This window comes from Macrobrachium nipponense, chromosome 39 (genome assembly GCF_015104395.2).
Source record: "Macrobrachium nipponense isolate FS-2020 chromosome 39, ASM1510439v2, whole genome shotgun sequence".
Taxonomy (NCBI): domain Eukaryota; kingdom Metazoa; phylum Arthropoda; class Malacostraca; order Decapoda; family Palaemonidae; genus Macrobrachium; species Macrobrachium nipponense.
This window is the reverse complement of record NC_061099.1, coordinates 20,753,732-20,770,613: the sequence shown is the minus strand read 5'-3', so window position 1 is coordinate 20,770,613 and position 16,882 is coordinate 20,753,732. Positions and strand designations below refer to the sequence as shown.

Below are 16,882 nucleotides of genomic sequence, written 5' to 3'. Positions count from 1 at the left end.
AAGACATCCTGAGTTGGGACAGACTGATGCGGTGGTGTGGGTGCGTGGTCCTTGACCACTCTTCACCCGATATAAGCACATGTTGCCAGATCTCACAAGATTCCTTGCTTTCATCAGCGATTTAACCGGATCCAGCTAGGCGTTAGAAATTATCCTGTTGTTAAGACCTCAGGTTTGTATCCATGAAAAATACAAATTGTCTTAGAAAATTTGTCATTTCAAGCTTAATTAACCCTTAAACGCTGACTGGACGTATTATACGTCGACTAAAATTGTCTGTCGGGTGCTTGATTGACGTACGATACGTCGACGACAAGAAGTTTGTTTAAATATTCGCGGAAAAATAGTTATAGGCCTAGTTTGCGAAAAATTTTAAATCACGCGCCTTGAGGGATGCTGAGAGTTCACGGATCAAGTTGTTTTGTTTACAAGCGTTACCCAGGTTTGCATGCGTGAATTTATTTCTTCTCGCACTAAAAAGCATCAGCGACACATCTCGGAAATTCTTTCGTCACTTTGTCGTAATTTTTGCCCCGCTTTATATTAGCCGTTACATAGAGTTTTATATATGAAAATGTGTGCAATTTCATGTAGAATACAATAATAAACAACCCAAGGTTTTAGCTTTTATCAGTTTTGAAAATATTTTCATATAAATCATGATAAGTGCCAAAATTTCAACCTTCGGTCAACTTTGACTCAACCGAAATAGTAAAAAAACGCAATTGTGAGCCAAAATTCTTACATTCTAGTAATATTCAATCATCCTATGTATTTAGGGTCCAAGACATGAGGATGGTACCTGGCCATTCACTTAACCCTTAAACGCTGAAGCGGTAAAAAAAAAAATGTCTCCCGTGTGCCGGAGGTGTTTCAGAGTGAGCGCGGGAAGCGTAAAAAAAAGGTAAAAAATATTTTTTTCAAAAAAATCACAACGCGCTTAGTTTTCAAGATTAAGAGTTCATTTTTGGCTCTTTTTTTGTCATTGGCTGAAGTTTAGTATGCAACCATCAGAAATGAAAAAAATTATCATTATCATATATAAATAATGCGATACTAGGATAGCGCAAAACAAAATTTCATATATAATTGTATTCAAATCGCGCTGTGCGCGAAACGGTTAAAGGTAACAAGTTACTTTTTTTTCGTTGTAAGTACACTAAATTGCGATCATTTTGGTATATAACACATTGTAAAACGATAAAAGCAACACAGAGAAAGTATTATCACAAAATAATGCATGAATTCTAATTCGTAACGCGCGGACATAAACAAATATTTTTTTTTTTTTCAAAAATTCACCATAAATCTCAAATATCGTCCTGGAGACTTCCCAATTTCTTTCAAAATGAAGACAAATGATTGAATATTACTATACTGTAAGAATATTAGCTTACAAATGCAGTTTTTGACCATATCTGACGAGTTAAAGTTGACCGAATGTCAAATTTTTTTATATATATTTTTTTATATGCAATTATTTCGGAAATAAGAAAAGCTACAACCTTCAAGTATTTTCGTTTTATTCTACTAAATTAAATTGGGACATATTTTTCATATATAAAAGTTCTATGAAATGCCTAATATGAAATGGAGCAAATATTCCAAGAATGGGACGTACGCATTTCGGAGATTTGTGGCGGAGAATCCGCGCGATGAGGGAAGTAAAGTTTTTTTTTTTTTTTTTTTTTAAATTCACATAAATTCTAAATATTGTGCTAGAGACTTTGAATTTGTTTCAAGATGAAGATAAATGACCGAATATTACTAGACTGTAAGAGTTTTAGCTTACAATTGCGTTTTTTCGACATTTCGGTAGAGTCAAAGTTTGACCGAACGTGGTTTTTTTCTATTTATTGTGATTTATATGCAAATATTTAAAAAATGAGAAAAGCTACTACCTTCAATTATATTTTGTTGTATTCTACATAAAATTGCGCACATTTTCATATGTAAAACTTTATGTAACGGCTGATTTAAAATGGTGCAAACATTACCACAATCGCACGTATGATTTTTTCGGAAGAGTTACCGCGCGGACGTAAAGAAAATGTTATTTTTGTACAAGTAACTTACCCAGCAGATATATACTTAGCTATAGACTCGGTCGTCCCAACAGAATTTCAAACTCGCGGCACACGCGACAGGTAGGTCAGGTGATCCACCATTCCCGCCGCTGGGTGGCGGGGTCTGGAACTATTCCCGTTTTCTAAGCCATAATTTCTCTGTCGGTTGAACGGACAACACCTATTGTTCGTTCCTCCATCTTGGATTTCAACTCGTTTGCCGAGAATTTGGATTGGTTTTTTGGTGACGTATTCTGTTTTTTCTCTGGCTTGGCATACGCTTATTGTGGACTGTTTTTCGACTTTGGTTTTGACTACTCTTTCACGATGTCTGACGCTAAGGCTTCACCTATGTTTAGAGTTTGCAGTAGGGAAGACTGTAAGGTTAGGCTGCCTAAATCGGCATTAGATCCGCATAGTATTTGCGCTAAATGCAGGGAGAATGAATGTTCTTTTTATTAACACCTGTGTGGAATGCGAGAACCTTACGGAGCTTGAATGGAAGGAATTATCATCATATGTTAGGAAGCTTGAGAGAGATAGAGTGAGGAAGGCTTCAGCTAGGTCATCTAGTAGATCTTGCTCCTTAGAACAAGAAATTAACTCTCCATCTAACAATTTTCCCTTAGCCTCAGCTGCTTCTCCCTGTTCTGAATCCAAAGATTCTTCATCAGAGAGGGAAAATGTTAAAGCTTCAATTAAGAAACTTCAAGCTCAACTACGAGCTCTAAACCAAGGTAAGAGTGGTGATAGTGACTTGTGCAGTGTCCCCAGTGCAGTGGAGGGGGCGTCTGACCGGTTCCTCATTTGCTCCTAGGCCTAGACCTCTTCCAAACTCCCAGGCACCAGGGGAGGAGGAATGTCGAAAGCCGCAGGGAGGATGCAGAACATCCCCAACGGTCAGGCGTCCCTTCGGCAGATCCTGTTGTTAAGTCCAGGCTGCCTCGGATTGCCGCAGAAAAGGCGTCCTAAAGGAGTGTTTTTCGGCCTCAGACTCTTCCTCTCCTAAACGAGGATGGAGTTCGGCCACCCGTTCTTGCGCCCTTTCGAAGAGAGCCTGGAAGGCGCCTAAAGGAGACGCTGCTGACTCCAGACCCAGAGCGTTTTCCCGAGGATTGGCCTCGGGACCTAAGAGGACTAGACAAGAGGAGCCTGCTCTTCAGGATCCGACCAAGAAGTTTTTGGTTAATCTGCAAGAGCAGTTAGCGTCGCTCGTAGGCTCTTTTGCTAAGGACTCTACAAGGAGGAAGGATGTCTCGCTCCTGTTAAAGAGTCCCGCTAAGCGTCCTTCTTTTGTATAGGAGAGAACTCTCACGATCTCCAGGGCGTTTATCGCCTTCGTCAAGGGACTCTCGTTCGGATAGGAGTTGTTCTCCTGAGAGAGCCCTTTCGCCCTATAGGCTGGCTTCCCCGAAGCGTCCTCTTAGACACAGCGCATCGAGCAGAAGCCTCGATCGGTTTAGCTACAAGGAACCGGAAAACCGATTTAGGTATCAGGATCCCTTGGGTCTTCAGGACCAGGAGCCAGACAGGAGCAAAGAGGCAGCAAGACGCAAGAAAGGACGTCAAGAGCCTCTTAGAACGCTGGATTCAGGACGTCAGGATTCTGCTAGAAGGCAGGAATCAGGACGCTATGAGCCAAGACGCCATGAGTCAGGGCGCCAGGAGTCAGGGCGCCAGGAGTCAGGGCGCCAGGAGTCAGGGCACCAGGAGTCAGGGCGTCAGGAGTCAGGGCGCCAGGAGTTAGGACGCCAGAAAACAGGACGCCAGGAGTACGTTAGGCGTCAAGTTAGGGCGCCAAGAGCCTGTTAAGCGTCAGGAATCAGGACGCGGGGATCTTTTCAAGCGCCCTGAATCAGGAGCCAGGAGCCTAGCAAGCGCCACGAACCCGGAGAACCTAGACAACTAGAATCTAGTAGGCACAAGAGTGTTGCCGACAGACAGGAGCCTCACTCTTCGTATAGGAGTGCTAATGTTCCGCGCTCCCCTTCTCGGGAAAGGAGTTCTTCTCCCGGGAAGAGCCAGATCACTCCAAAACGATCTCCTTCTGTAGATCAGTTGGATCAGGTATCGGAAGACGAAGAGCCTGTAGATGTAGCAGTTTCGGACTACAAGAGACTTTCTCTTTTGCTGCTAAAGGAGTTCGGAGACTCCCTTCATCCTGCGGACCCTCCTTCACCAGGATCGCTGATGTCCAGCACTAAAGCTCTCAAATCGTCTTCCTTCGTTAAGATGCGGCCCGCTCTTTGTATGAAAAAGGCTTTGAAAACTTTTTCAGAGTGGTTGACTTCCAGAAGGGAAGCGGGCAAGACAGTTTTTTCCTGCCCTCCTTCCAAGTTAACAGGCAAACCAGGAAGGTGGTACGAGACAAAAGAACCGATGGGGTTAGGTCTGCCTTCTTCCGCGGATGCGGATTTTGCGTCCTTAGTGGACTCTTCTAGGAGGAAGTCGTTGCTGTCTGCTAAGGCGACTTGGGGCATGTGTGAGCTGGACCACCTTCTAAAGGGCCTCTTTAAAACCCTAGAAGTCTTCAATTTTATGGACTGGGCGTTAGGAGCATTAGCGAAGAGAGCTCAGGACACGGACTTTGTTTCCATGGAGGAACTTTCGAGCGTCCTGGCTTGCCTGGACAGAGCGGTCATGGACGGTTCTGTGGAAGTTGCCTCTCTTTTTGGAACGGGAGTTTTGAAGAAGAGATCTGTCTTTAGCTCGTTCTTAGCAAGAGCAGTATCACCCTTGCAAAGGACATCTCTTCTTTTTGCTCCTTTATTCCCCGCACCTTTTTTTTCCACAAGAGACGGTTAGAGAGGTTTCGAAATCTCTTACGGAGAAGGCAACTCAAGATCTCCTCACGCACTCAGCCAAGAAGTTTAGGCCGGCAGTGCCGATAGAGAAGAAAGAGAGACCCTCTTTTGTTCAGCCCTTTCGAGGGGCCTCCTCTTCTAGAGCCCTCTTAGAGGTCGAAGACCAGAGAGAAAGAGTAGACCATCCTAGAAGGTCCTTCGGGAAGTCTAGATGAACAGCAAGTCCTCCAGACGAAAGTAGGCGCCAGGCTACTCCACTTTGCCAAAGTCTGGGCGCAGAAGGGAGCGGACTCCTGGTCCCTCTCTATCCTGGAAAAAGGATACTTAATCCCCTTCAGGGAAAAATCCTCCCTTGACGACAACTCCAAGGGAGTTAACCGCCAGATACTCGGATCCGGTCCGAAAGCTTGCTATGTTGCAAGCAGTGGAACAGATGATTTCCAAGGAAGCGGTAGAACTGGTTCAAGATCTCCAGTCCCCAGGATTCTACAATCGGCTATTTCTGGTACCGAAAGCATCGGGGGATGGAGACCAGTTCTAGACGTCAGTGCCCTGAATTTCTTTGTCTTGAAGAAGAGATTTTCAATGGAGACGTCTTCCTCTGTTCTATCTGCTCTTCGTCCAGGGACTGGATGGTGTCCCTGGACCTTCAGGATGCTAATTTCCATGTGCCAATTCATCCGGCAGCAAGGGGAAGGAATATCTGAGGTTCATGTTCCAAGGGAAAGTGTTCCAGTTCCGAGCGATGTGCTTCGGACTTTCGACTGCCCCTCAAGTCTTACGGACATCATGAAGAATGTAGCTTATTGGCTACATCTGGAAGGGATCAGGATCTCGTTATATCTGGACGATTGGCTAATAAGAGCCCAATCGGAGAAAAAATGTCTGGAGGACCTTTTAGTGACTCTAAAGTTGACAAAGTCCTTAGGACTTTTAGTAAATCACGAGAAATCCATGCTGACTCCCCAGCAAAGTATTGTCTATCTGGGGATTCAGATGGATTCTCGGGATTTTCTAGCGTATCCTTCGCAGGAAAGGAGGAGAACGCTGCCTAAGAAAAGGTGTCAGTCTTCTTAAGGAAAGAACATTGTTCCGCGAGGGAATGGATGAGCTTGCTGGGGACCCTCTCCTCGATGGAACAGTTCGTTTCCTTAGGAAGACCTTCACCTACGACCCCTTCAATTTTATCTGAAGGAGAAGTGGGATTGTTGGAAGTCCAACAATCTGGGAGAGACTTTTCCAATCTCGAAACGGATCAAGGAGAATATCCGTTGGTGGTTAGATCCACAGGAATTAAGCAAAGGAATCTCCCTTCGCTTACAGAACCCGCGCCTAGCGTTGTTTGCAGAGGCCTCAGATTCAGGGTGGGGAGCGACCCTAGGTTCGCAAGAAGTGTCAGGCATTTGGGAAGGAGAACAAGTGTCCTGGCACATCAACAAGAAAGAGCTAACTGCCATTCATCTAGCTTTGGTTCATTTCGAGGAACAGGTCTCAGGTCTGGGGATTCAGATTCACTCGGACAACACAAACAGCCCTCGCTTATATAAAGAAGCAAGGGGGGACGCATTCCTTTTCCCTGTACGAATCAGCAAAGGATCTGCTGATTTGGGCACAGAAAAGGAAGATCTCTCTCCTCACAAGGTTTGTACAAGGGAGAGAAAAATGTCCGGGCAGATCTGTTAAGCAGAAAAGATCAAGTCCTACCCACGGAATGGACTCTCAATCCTCAGATTTGCCAACAACTGTGGCATCTGTGGGGAAGGCCCAATATAGACCTGTTCGCGACCAACAAGAAACCACAGATTGAGAAACCTATTGCTCCCCGATCTCGGATCCTCAAGCAGTAGCAGTAGACAGCTTTCTGCTAGATTGGACGGGCTTGGACGCGTACGCCTTCCCTCCTTTCAAGATAGTAGGAGAAGTGTTGAGGAAGTTCGCTTGCTCGGAAGGAACAAGAATGACCCTCATCGCTCCCTTTTGGCCGGCTCTCGATTGGTTCACAGAGGTGCTGGAGTGGTTAGTGGATTTTCCAAGATCGCTTCCACTAAGGAACGATCTTCTCAAACAACCCCACTTCGACAGGTTTCACAAAAACCTCCCCGCTCTAAGTCTGACCGCCTTCAGACTGTCGAAGGACTTGTCAGAGCAAGGGGCTTTTCACGAGAAGTGGCGAAGGCTATTGCAAGAGCCAGAAGAGTCTCCACTTCTAAAGTATATCAATCGAAGTGGGAGTTGTTTAGAAGATGGTGTAGGGAAAAGAAAATATCCTCCTCCAGTACCTCTGTAACTGAAATCGCAAATTTTCTCCTATATTTGAGAAAAGACTGTAACCTGGCAGTTTCAACAGTGAAGGGTTACAGAAGTATGCTGGCCTCCGTTTTTCGACATAGAGGAATAGATCTGACAAACAATAAAGATCTTCATGACCTTATAAGGTCTTTTGAGACCACGAAAGAACATGTAATCAAGAAGCCTAGCTGGAACTTGGATGTGGTCCTCAAGTTCCTAATGTCGGAAAAATTTGTACCGTCTCACGCAGCTTCGTTTAGGGACTTAACAAGAAAGTCTTTATTCCTTTTTGCGTTAGCAACAGCCAAGAGAGTGAGCGAGTTGCAAGCTTTGGAAGTAAAGTGGGGTTTAAGAAAGATTCAGCGATTTGCTCCTTTCAACCATTTTTTCTAGCGAAAAATGAAAATCCCTCAAAGCCTTGGCCAAGAAGCTTTGAGATAAAAGGAATATCTTCATTAACAGGGAGAGAACTAGAAAGGACTTTGTGTCCAGTCAGGTCACTCAAGTTCTACCTGGAGAAGAAGAAGTTGCTGAAAGGTACAGAAGAAAGTCTTTGGTGCTCTGTAAGAGATCCTAAAAGAGCGATTTCTAAGAACGCCCTTACATTCTTCATAAAAGATGTAATAAGGGAAGCTCACCTTAAATGCGAAGAAGAGCATTTCAAGGTTCTCAGAGTGAGAGCTCATGAAGTGAGAGCCATAGCTACGTCGATGGCATTTCACAAAACATGGTCGCTTCAGGCTCTTATAGAGTCGACATTTTGGAGATGTAATTCGGTGTTCGCCTCGAATTACCTAAGAGATGTTAAAATTTCGTACGAAAAGTGCTTTGCTCTGGGAGCGTATGTTTCGGCGAATTCAGTGCTGGGAGAAGGGGCTGAGGCTAATCCTTCCTATTTAGTTTAAGGCTTAAATTTATGTTTATTGGTGGTTGTTTTTATTGGTTAATTGTCAGAGGGAATAGGGACCCTCTTACAATTCATAGATTGTAACAAGACTAACATGGTCAGGTGATCGGGATTGGCTTCAGTGCTCTTTGTGATTTGTTTAATAACCTTAACTCTGTCATGTAAGAGGGCGAGTCTCCATTGATATGACAAAAAGGTCAAGGCTCTACCTTCCCAGTAAGTGGGTCAGCCCCACCCCCATTGGTTACGATCCAGAGTATAGGCTCTGTCGCGTAAGCGGGCTAGCCCCCATTGACACGATCCAAAGAGTTATTCAACCATAGGTTCATTCCTCGTTGAAACTCTTGAGGCAAGCAGACTCATCGACAGTAGTCATGAAGTCTTCAGCCCAATAAGGTAGGAACTATGGATTATGTTATCCAAGAACATAGGTTGTTTTTTCCCTGTTTTTTAATGTATTTAGTTAAGTATTATTTTGTTTTTAGCTGTCTCTTGCCCGCCACCAAGGCTGCCCATCAGCTAAGTATATATCTGCTGGGTAAGTTACTTGTACAAAAATGATATTGTTAAGATACAATAAAGTTTTGTACATACTTACCTGGCAAGATATATTACAGATTTAATGGCCCACCCAGCCTCCCCTCAGGAGACAGGTGGAAGAGAAATTATGGCTTAGAAAACGGGAATAGTTCCAGACCCCGCCACCCAGCGGCGGGAATGGTGGATCACCTGACCTACCTGTCGCGTGTGCCGCGAGTTTTGAAATTCTGTCGGGACGACCGAGTCTATAGCTAAGTATATATCTGCCAGGTAAGTATGTACAAAACTTTATTGTATCTTAACAATATCCTTTTTTCATAAATTCACCATAAATCGAAATATTGTGCTAGAGACTTCCAATTTGTTGCAAAATGAAGGTAAATGCTTCAATATGACTAGAATATAAACGTTTTAGCTTACAATTGCGTTTTTCGACCATTTCGGTAGAGTCAAAGTGACCGAAGGTTGAAAGTTTGTCACTTATCATTTTTTATATGAAAATATTTCAAAATTGTTAAAAGCTACAACCATGGGTTGTTTTTCGTTGTATTGTGCATGAAATTGCGCACATTTTCATTTATAAAACTTTATGTAACGGCTAATTTAAAATGGTGCAAACATTACCACAATCGCATGTATGATTTTTTTCGGAAGAGTTACCGCGCGGACGTAAGGAAAAAGTTTTTTTCATAAATTCACCATAAATCGAAATATTGTGCTAGAGACTTCCAATTAGTTGCAAAATTAAGGTAAATGATTGAATATTACTAAAATATAAGAGTTTTAGCTTACAATTGCGTTTTTCGACCATTTTCGGTAGAGTCAAATTTGACCGAAGGTTGAAATTTTGGCACTTATCGTTATTTATATGAAAATATCTCAAAACTGATAAAAGCTACAATCATGAGTATTTTTTTTTTTTATTTTACATAAAAATGCGCACATTTTCATATATAATACTCCATGTAACGGCTAATTTAAAATGGTACAAAAATTATGTCAAAGTGACGAAATAATTTTTGAGATGTGTCACTGATACTTTTTAGTGCGGCAAGAAAGAAATTCGCGCTTGCGCGCCTGCATAACGATTGTAAGCAAAACAACACCTTGATCCGTGAACTCCCAGCATCTCCCAAGGCGCGTGATTCAAGAGTTTTCGGCTGGTAGGCCTAAAAGTATTTTTCCGCGAATTTTTAAAAAAACTTTTGTATGTCGACGTAAAATACGTCCAGTCAGCACCCGAGAGACAAAAAATGTCGATGTAAAATACGTCCAGTCGGCGTTTATGGGTTAAAGGTGTTGCATGCAGTACCAAGCTCTGCACAACCCCAAACCAGACTGAAGAGTGAACTCATCTGTACTGGTAAAGGTTCTTCTCACTACCCAAGCACTCGTGATAGTTAGTGGAAGAATTCATAAGAATTCCCGTGCTCTGCATGAAACCCAGCTCTTGCAAGACAATAATCGGTGAGACTCCTGATTATTGTATTAATTATTGGGAATATCCATTGCCAGAGTGTTTGGAAATCACAGAAAACCAAAACACTCAGAAAATGCCAGAAATTCCAAGGAATTTATTCACTTAGCGAAACACTCAATTTTTGTAACAACAATTATCAGAGAAGCACATCTTGCCTGAGTGTTTGGAAATTACAGAAAACCAAAACACACTAAGAATACAGGAAGTCCCCGGTTATCAGCTGGGGTTTGAGTCCCAGGGGTGTGCCGATAAGCAAAAACCGGCATTAACCGAAACTCTGCTATTTATGGTGCCAATAACCGGTTATGGCACCTCTACTAAGTACGTATATTATGGTGCCATAGCTCTATTATTGGTGCCTTATGGTGCAGATAACCGGAATTCGGCCCTTTGTGGTGCCATAAATCAATGATTTTATGGTGCTAGACAATCCCCATAAAATTGGATCGCCAATAACCAAGTCCACTGATAACCGGAGACTGCCTGTACTAGAAATTCCAAGGAATTCAAGTGTTCAGCAAGATTCCCAGCTATTGTAATACCAATTATCGGAACATTTATCAGGAATACCTGTCTCGCCCAAGTGTGTAGAAATTAAGAGAAAACCATAACACTGAGAATGCCAGAAATTCCAAGGAATTCAAGCATTCAGCAAGATTCCCAGGTATTGTAATAATTATCAGGAATTCTTGTCTCGCCGTAGTGTTTGCAGATAAAAAAACACCAAAACACTCGGAGAGTCTTAGAAAAACCTAAGAACTTAAGCACTCGGCGAGACCCCAGAATTTCGTCTAACGATCCTGTAGAAGTCGAGGAGGAGCAGGCATAAAAACCAGTCCTAAGTGCAAACATTTAAGAATAGAATGCTAGTACAATTCAACAGAATATGTACTCGAGGCTCCCAAAATGTAAAAACCCATAGGGGATTGAGAATTGGAATCTGTCCAAAGAACAGAAAGAGGCAGGGAGAACATAGCCTCCAGGTGTTAGAACCATCAGAATCTAAACACCAGGTGTTGAGACGGTGAGAATCCTTGCTGTCATTGACAGAAGATCGTTCCTCGATGAGGACGTACATCCTGTGGGCCCCTAAGATCCTACCAGAAACATAGTCCCCCAACACTGAATCCTTTGGAGAGCACTACAGGATCGCTCCTATTCACCTCGCCCCTCCCAGTATAGCCATAGGAAATGGAGGGAACAGGTGAGGAAAATTGGATGCTCTCACTTGCCTTGCTAGCAGAACTAGCAGGGGAAGCAAGTCATAGGCACGCATCAGCCTGCAGTGATGGCCACTACACGAGTCTAGGAGAGCATTCTCATCCTGGAGAAACGCTTCCCCGAGGAGGGTTACAAAACTCTTGCACAGCAGGATCAACGGTCGCCGCCACCGAGACTGGTCGGTCACATGAACGTGAGCCTGAGTTGTGACGATGAGCAGACTCAGCATCATCGATTCTGGATGCACGCAAATGCATAGATTTGCATGCACTTGGCCCCGGAACTAGCACCCGACAGGAACTAAGTCTTAGGGACAGAACCTCTAGAACTAGCAGCTGAAGCGCAAACTGAAGTTTTGCTTCTACGGCTCCTGACACACTAGACCCTGGGGACAGCGTAACAGTTCCTGTTCCCGAAGGAACAGGTGAGCCAACAGAAGACCCAACTGCCTCCTCAGTTTGAAGAGACAGACCCTTAGAAGTCTGTGATGAGACTTCTTAGGGGGAGAGGAAACTACCTTTTTGTTTGGCAGGGAGCCTTAGAAGTCAAAGGGGAGGTGGTTGAAGAAAAATATGATGAATACGAAGAGGAAGATGACGACACTTGATGCACTTCTACTTTAACTTCTGCGAGACTTCTTCTACAGGATGAGGCATAATTACCAGCGGAAGTAGAGTTAATAATCACAGGGCAGCTGCGAAGGCGTTGTCCAGTAACGAAGCGGCAAATTAATATGATTTTCAGCAGGGGAACAGTACACACACTCGAGGACCAATGTCACTTCATGCTAACGAGTTACAGGTACAATCCCGAGGTTAGGATAGCCAACATGAAGAGATATCGTTCCATCTACTGTCAGCCTGTGAAAGAAAGAAAATAAGAAAATATGATTAAAAAAGGATACTCTACTCGCATCCAAGGGCACCACCCTTCGAAATGAAAGGAGATCCCTCAAACACCAACACCACACGCACCCCCCCACCCCCTCTCTTCATCCAATAAGCTAGCGAAAGGACAAAGAAGAGGAAATACAGAAAGAAAAACAAAGGACAAAGGACAAAACGAAGTTGTTTACATCCTGGCAGGTGGGTCTACCTTCCTACCAGACAGTAGTTACTTCCGTAAAGCAATTCCTAATGTAAAGGATTGAGGGTTTATATATCTTGTAGGAACAAATGACAAATTTCTAATCAATTTGTATTTTTCATAGCTAAAAAAAACCTGAGGTCTTAACAATAGGATAATCTTCTGGAGACCAGTTAAAACAATCAAAGATTGTAAAGCAAGGAATCTGTGACATCTGGCAACTCATGTATATATGAGGTAGAAGCATATACAAGGTAACAAGCATCTTCTAGCACCAACTGGAGACCAGTTAAAACAATCAAAGATGGTAAAGCAAGGAATCTGTGACATCTGGCAACTCATGTATATAAGGTAGAAGCATATACAAGGTAACAAGCCTGGTTGGTGGACCAGGCTTGTTACCTCATGATGTGTCAGTCTTTTTTCCAACCCTATATAAGAGAAGGGCAACTAGAGGCAGGCAGTAAACGTTAAGACCTCAGGTTTGTTAGCTATGAAAAATACAAATTGATTTTAAATTTTGTCATTTGTTCATAAGTGGAACAAACCTTCGGTCTTAACAATAGGATAGACTTATACTTGAAGGGAGTTACAAGTACCCTGAACCGGCTGGGGATTCAGCCCACCTGATCATCCTTTCTTGAAGATCGAGTTCTAAAGAAGGGGGTCGGAGCCCATAAAGAATTGATAACCAAAAATGTAAAAAAACTCAGCCTGCTGGGTTTAAACACAATGAGACATGACCAGATTCATTGCACTTGTGGAATTTAAAGCAAAATCTGTCTGTCCAAGCAACAAACCATGTAGACCACAGGGGTTTGTCACCATTCCTTCCTCCCCTTGCTAGAGAGAGGAGTATGTGCTACTGTGAAGCAGATTTGTCTGTTGTACAGGAACAAATCGAATAACTGCAACCAGTATGGCTGCCACACTCACTTGTATCAGACCAGTTCCAGCATATGATGTGTCTATTCCTCAACCCGCCCATAGGAAGAAGAAAGGAGAAAAGAGAAAGAAGGAGACCAGGTAACTCTCATTCCCTCTTCCACACAGTTATCTTAAGTAAGATAGAAACTCTCCACCAGGTTCACTGGATGAGCTACACAACTTGTTGGGCATCCACCAATGGACCCAAGAAAAAGTGTTCAAGGCTGTGTGGGTAATGTCCTTCGTGTAAAAGGAAGTGAACGTGGTTTGCCAAAGCCAGGAACCAACATTCAAAATCCTATGAACTGACAAGTTGTTCTTAGATGCCAGAGAAGAACCCATTTCTCTTATGTCATGTGCTCTAGCCTGCACAGACTCAGTGACAGAACTAGCAGGTGAGGAATATGTCTGATTAATCCCCTCACACAGCCAGAATGAAATTGTGTTCTTGGACACCTCCATTCTGGACCGGCCCATGCTTATAAAAAGTCTATGACACCTAGGCTGTAGGTGATGAGTTTTTAAATAGCAGCGCAGAGCTCTGACGGGACAAAGCAATAACTCCCGCGGATCACTGTCCACAAACTCAATCAGTGAGGGAATAGAAAATGAGGCAAATCTGTCATCATGCACCCAGGGTTTCTGAGTCTTGGCCATAAATTCTAGGACAAATTTGAAGGCCACAGACCCCCCAACCCTTGGTGTGTTTCACATCATAAGTGAAGCCATGAAGCTCTCCAACTCTTTTCGAGGAAGCCAAGGCCAACAGAAAAACTGTCTTCAGAGTCAGATTCCTGTCTGACAATCGACGTAGTGGCTTGAATGGAGTTCAAGTGAGACTTCTCAGGACCAGAGTAAGATCCCACGTCGGAGGTTAGAGTTCTTTTGGTGAACAGGATTGTTCAAAACTCTGGAGCAACAACAACAACATTTCTGAGTATGAAGAGGTGTCCACGCCCTTCAAGCTCAGAACTAAGCCCAAGGCAGCCCTGTAGCCTCTGACAGCTGAGACAGAAAGACTTTTCTTATCCCTAAGAAAGATCGGGAAAACCACTATCTGCAGAACAGTGGAGAGAAACCCCGTCGACAACACCAATCACAGTAGACAGCCCACTTGCTATGGAAAACTACTGACGAAGATCTCCTGAGATAACTGGACATGTGGCCTGCAGTTTTGCAGGAAAAGCTTCTGCATTGACAGGTCGTAGAACTCTTGGTGGAATCCATAATACTAAAAGACAAGCAGGCACACACACTGAAAGCAAATCACAAAGAAACCAGCTTGAGAAGGAGAGCGCAAACGCAACTAGTGCTGTCCATGGTGGTCAAAGAAAGACTGATGCATCTTGAGCTACCATGCCCGGTCAGTGACCAGCTTTCACCTCGTGTACGCTTGAGTTGCCAGGTGCCACAGATTCCTTGCTTTACAATCTTTGATTGCTTTGACTGGTTTCCAGGTGGCACTACAAGATTATACTACTGTCAAGACCAAAGGTTTGTTGCTTGTATGAACAATTTAATTATAGTGTAACTACTTTCATTTCAGTTCCCTCTCCCTTCCTATACAGTCCATTGTGTCGGAAATAGCAATTAAAATTTAATTCTGAAAGAATGATTGTTCATTGTTGCTAAGTATCTAACATGAATTTTTACACCATCACCCTGTACTTTGTTGGGAATTTCCCCTAACCTTTCAATAGATGATATGATATAAGCTAATTCTCCTTGAAAAGAGTAGGGTATATAGTATATACTGTGATCCTTCAAGTATCTGCACCAGTAGGTCTAAGAGGGATGCATATTCATTTCAATTGAAGATATCTTATGAATATTCTAGCAAAATCCTAGACCAACCTTGTTCAGCTAAAGCAATCACACTACACAAATAAATATGTTGGATCTAGGATTATTCTTGAAATACCCACCCATAAATATCTGAAAATAGTATCTGAAACACACTTTCTCTCAATTGTGGAATTATTTTTTTTACCTACCATTTTTTATTCTTTTAATACTGATATCTGTAATCTTATATTATGTAATTTTTAATGTACATATATATTGTTTTTTGTTGATGTATAATTGTAGGATGGCTTCTTATTGCCACTCTCTCTTTACTCCATTAGCTACCCCTTATTTACGTAGCGGCATGCAAACATAAGCTTGAAATAAGCAAAAGTTAGCTTCCTTTGAATACATACTGTACTTTTAAAACTATTTTGGAGATTACACACTGAAGTTGGTAATTGAGTTTGGGGGGAGGGGGTTTCGAATATTTTGGAAGTACAGGCAGTCCCCTGTTATCGGCAGGTTCGGCTTACGACGTTCAGAGGTTAAGGCGCTTTTCAATTATATTCAAAAATTATTTCCAGGGTTACGACACCTACAACGCTGATCTGGCACAAGAAATATGACATAGAAAATGCAAAATAATCCATATTTGAAGGTTTTTTTTATGAAAAATGCAATAAGAATGCTGTTTACATAGTTTTTAATGCACCCAAAGCATTAAAAGTAAGGTTTTTTAGGATTTTTTATGATGTTCCAGCTTATGACGATTTTCGGGTTACAACGCGTCTCAAGAACGGAACCCCGTCATAACCCGGGGACTGCCTGTACTATACGTATCAGTGTATTTTGTCACCCATTGTCTATTGCCCACAAGGTCTTTAGTTAGCTTGTAGATACAAATTATTATCATCAATGTTGTTGACTCGTTTGCCTTGATGTGAATATTTAATAATTATTGTTGTTAATGCCATTATTTTGATTCATTATATAATATTGACTGTCACATTTAGCTTTCTGACAGTGATTTTCTGTATTTCTATTTAGGCAGTGATCATCTTGGTGATACATATTCCTGGAAAGTATGAAAACTTATCATGGGAACGGTTGGAAAATACAATTGATGATTACTTGATGGGAATATGGGGAGAGCAGCTGCAAGAAAAAGATGTGTCGGCTATTGTGTCCCGGGTAGCCAATGCTCCGGTGCTAATCAAACCTGAGTCCGCCGAAAGACTAAATTATGCTTGTGAAAGCTTATGAAGTGTTTTCATGTCTTTTTTTATTGTGTATAAGATAAAGGAAGAGTATACATGGTGCTTTATTACAATCAATATTGTGTGGAAAATTTTGATACAATTATGTGTGGCCATTGACATAGTAAATGACAGGTGATACTACTGTATTATATTATACTTAAATAGTTGTGAGTAAAGAAATGTAATTTGAATATAAAAATAGTTTGAATATTATATGCTCTCTGGAAAAGTATATTTTCATATGGTATGATGAGATAAAAAAATTATTGCTGTAAAGAATATTACCTCTCTGGATAAATATTTTAGTGTTCTGTGTATAGAAAAACCATATTCATTTTAGTATAGCAATTAAGATGCTGTTCTAAATAATTTTCCATAAGCTCTGGTAAAGTATGAAGAAAATTATTAAATTTCAGGTGCTCCCGTAAGAAGTTGAATAATAGCTCAAGTTATAAAAATCCTATTTTGTATCTTAATCTTTTCATTTAAAAGTATCCAGATAACTGTAGTATAAG

General features: G+C 42.2%; 1 protein-coding gene across 4 annotated transcripts in view; it reads left to right on the top strand.

Moving 5' to 3' along the window:
• Positions 1-16,420, top strand: part of LOC135210186 (torsin-1A-interacting protein 2-like) — a 181,248-nt gene extending 164,828 nt beyond the window's left edge. For all 4 annotated transcript variants that reach the window (XM_064243018.1, XM_064243016.1, XM_064243017.1 and 1 more), the window contains one exon: positions 16,156-16,420. In XM_064243018.1, the coding sequence (XP_064099088.1) occupies positions 16,156-16,371 (216 nt within the window). In that variant the 3' untranslated portion in view covers positions 16,372-16,420. The remainder of the gene's footprint in view (positions 1-16,155) is intronic.
• Positions 16,421-16,882: the final 462 nt, after the last annotated feature.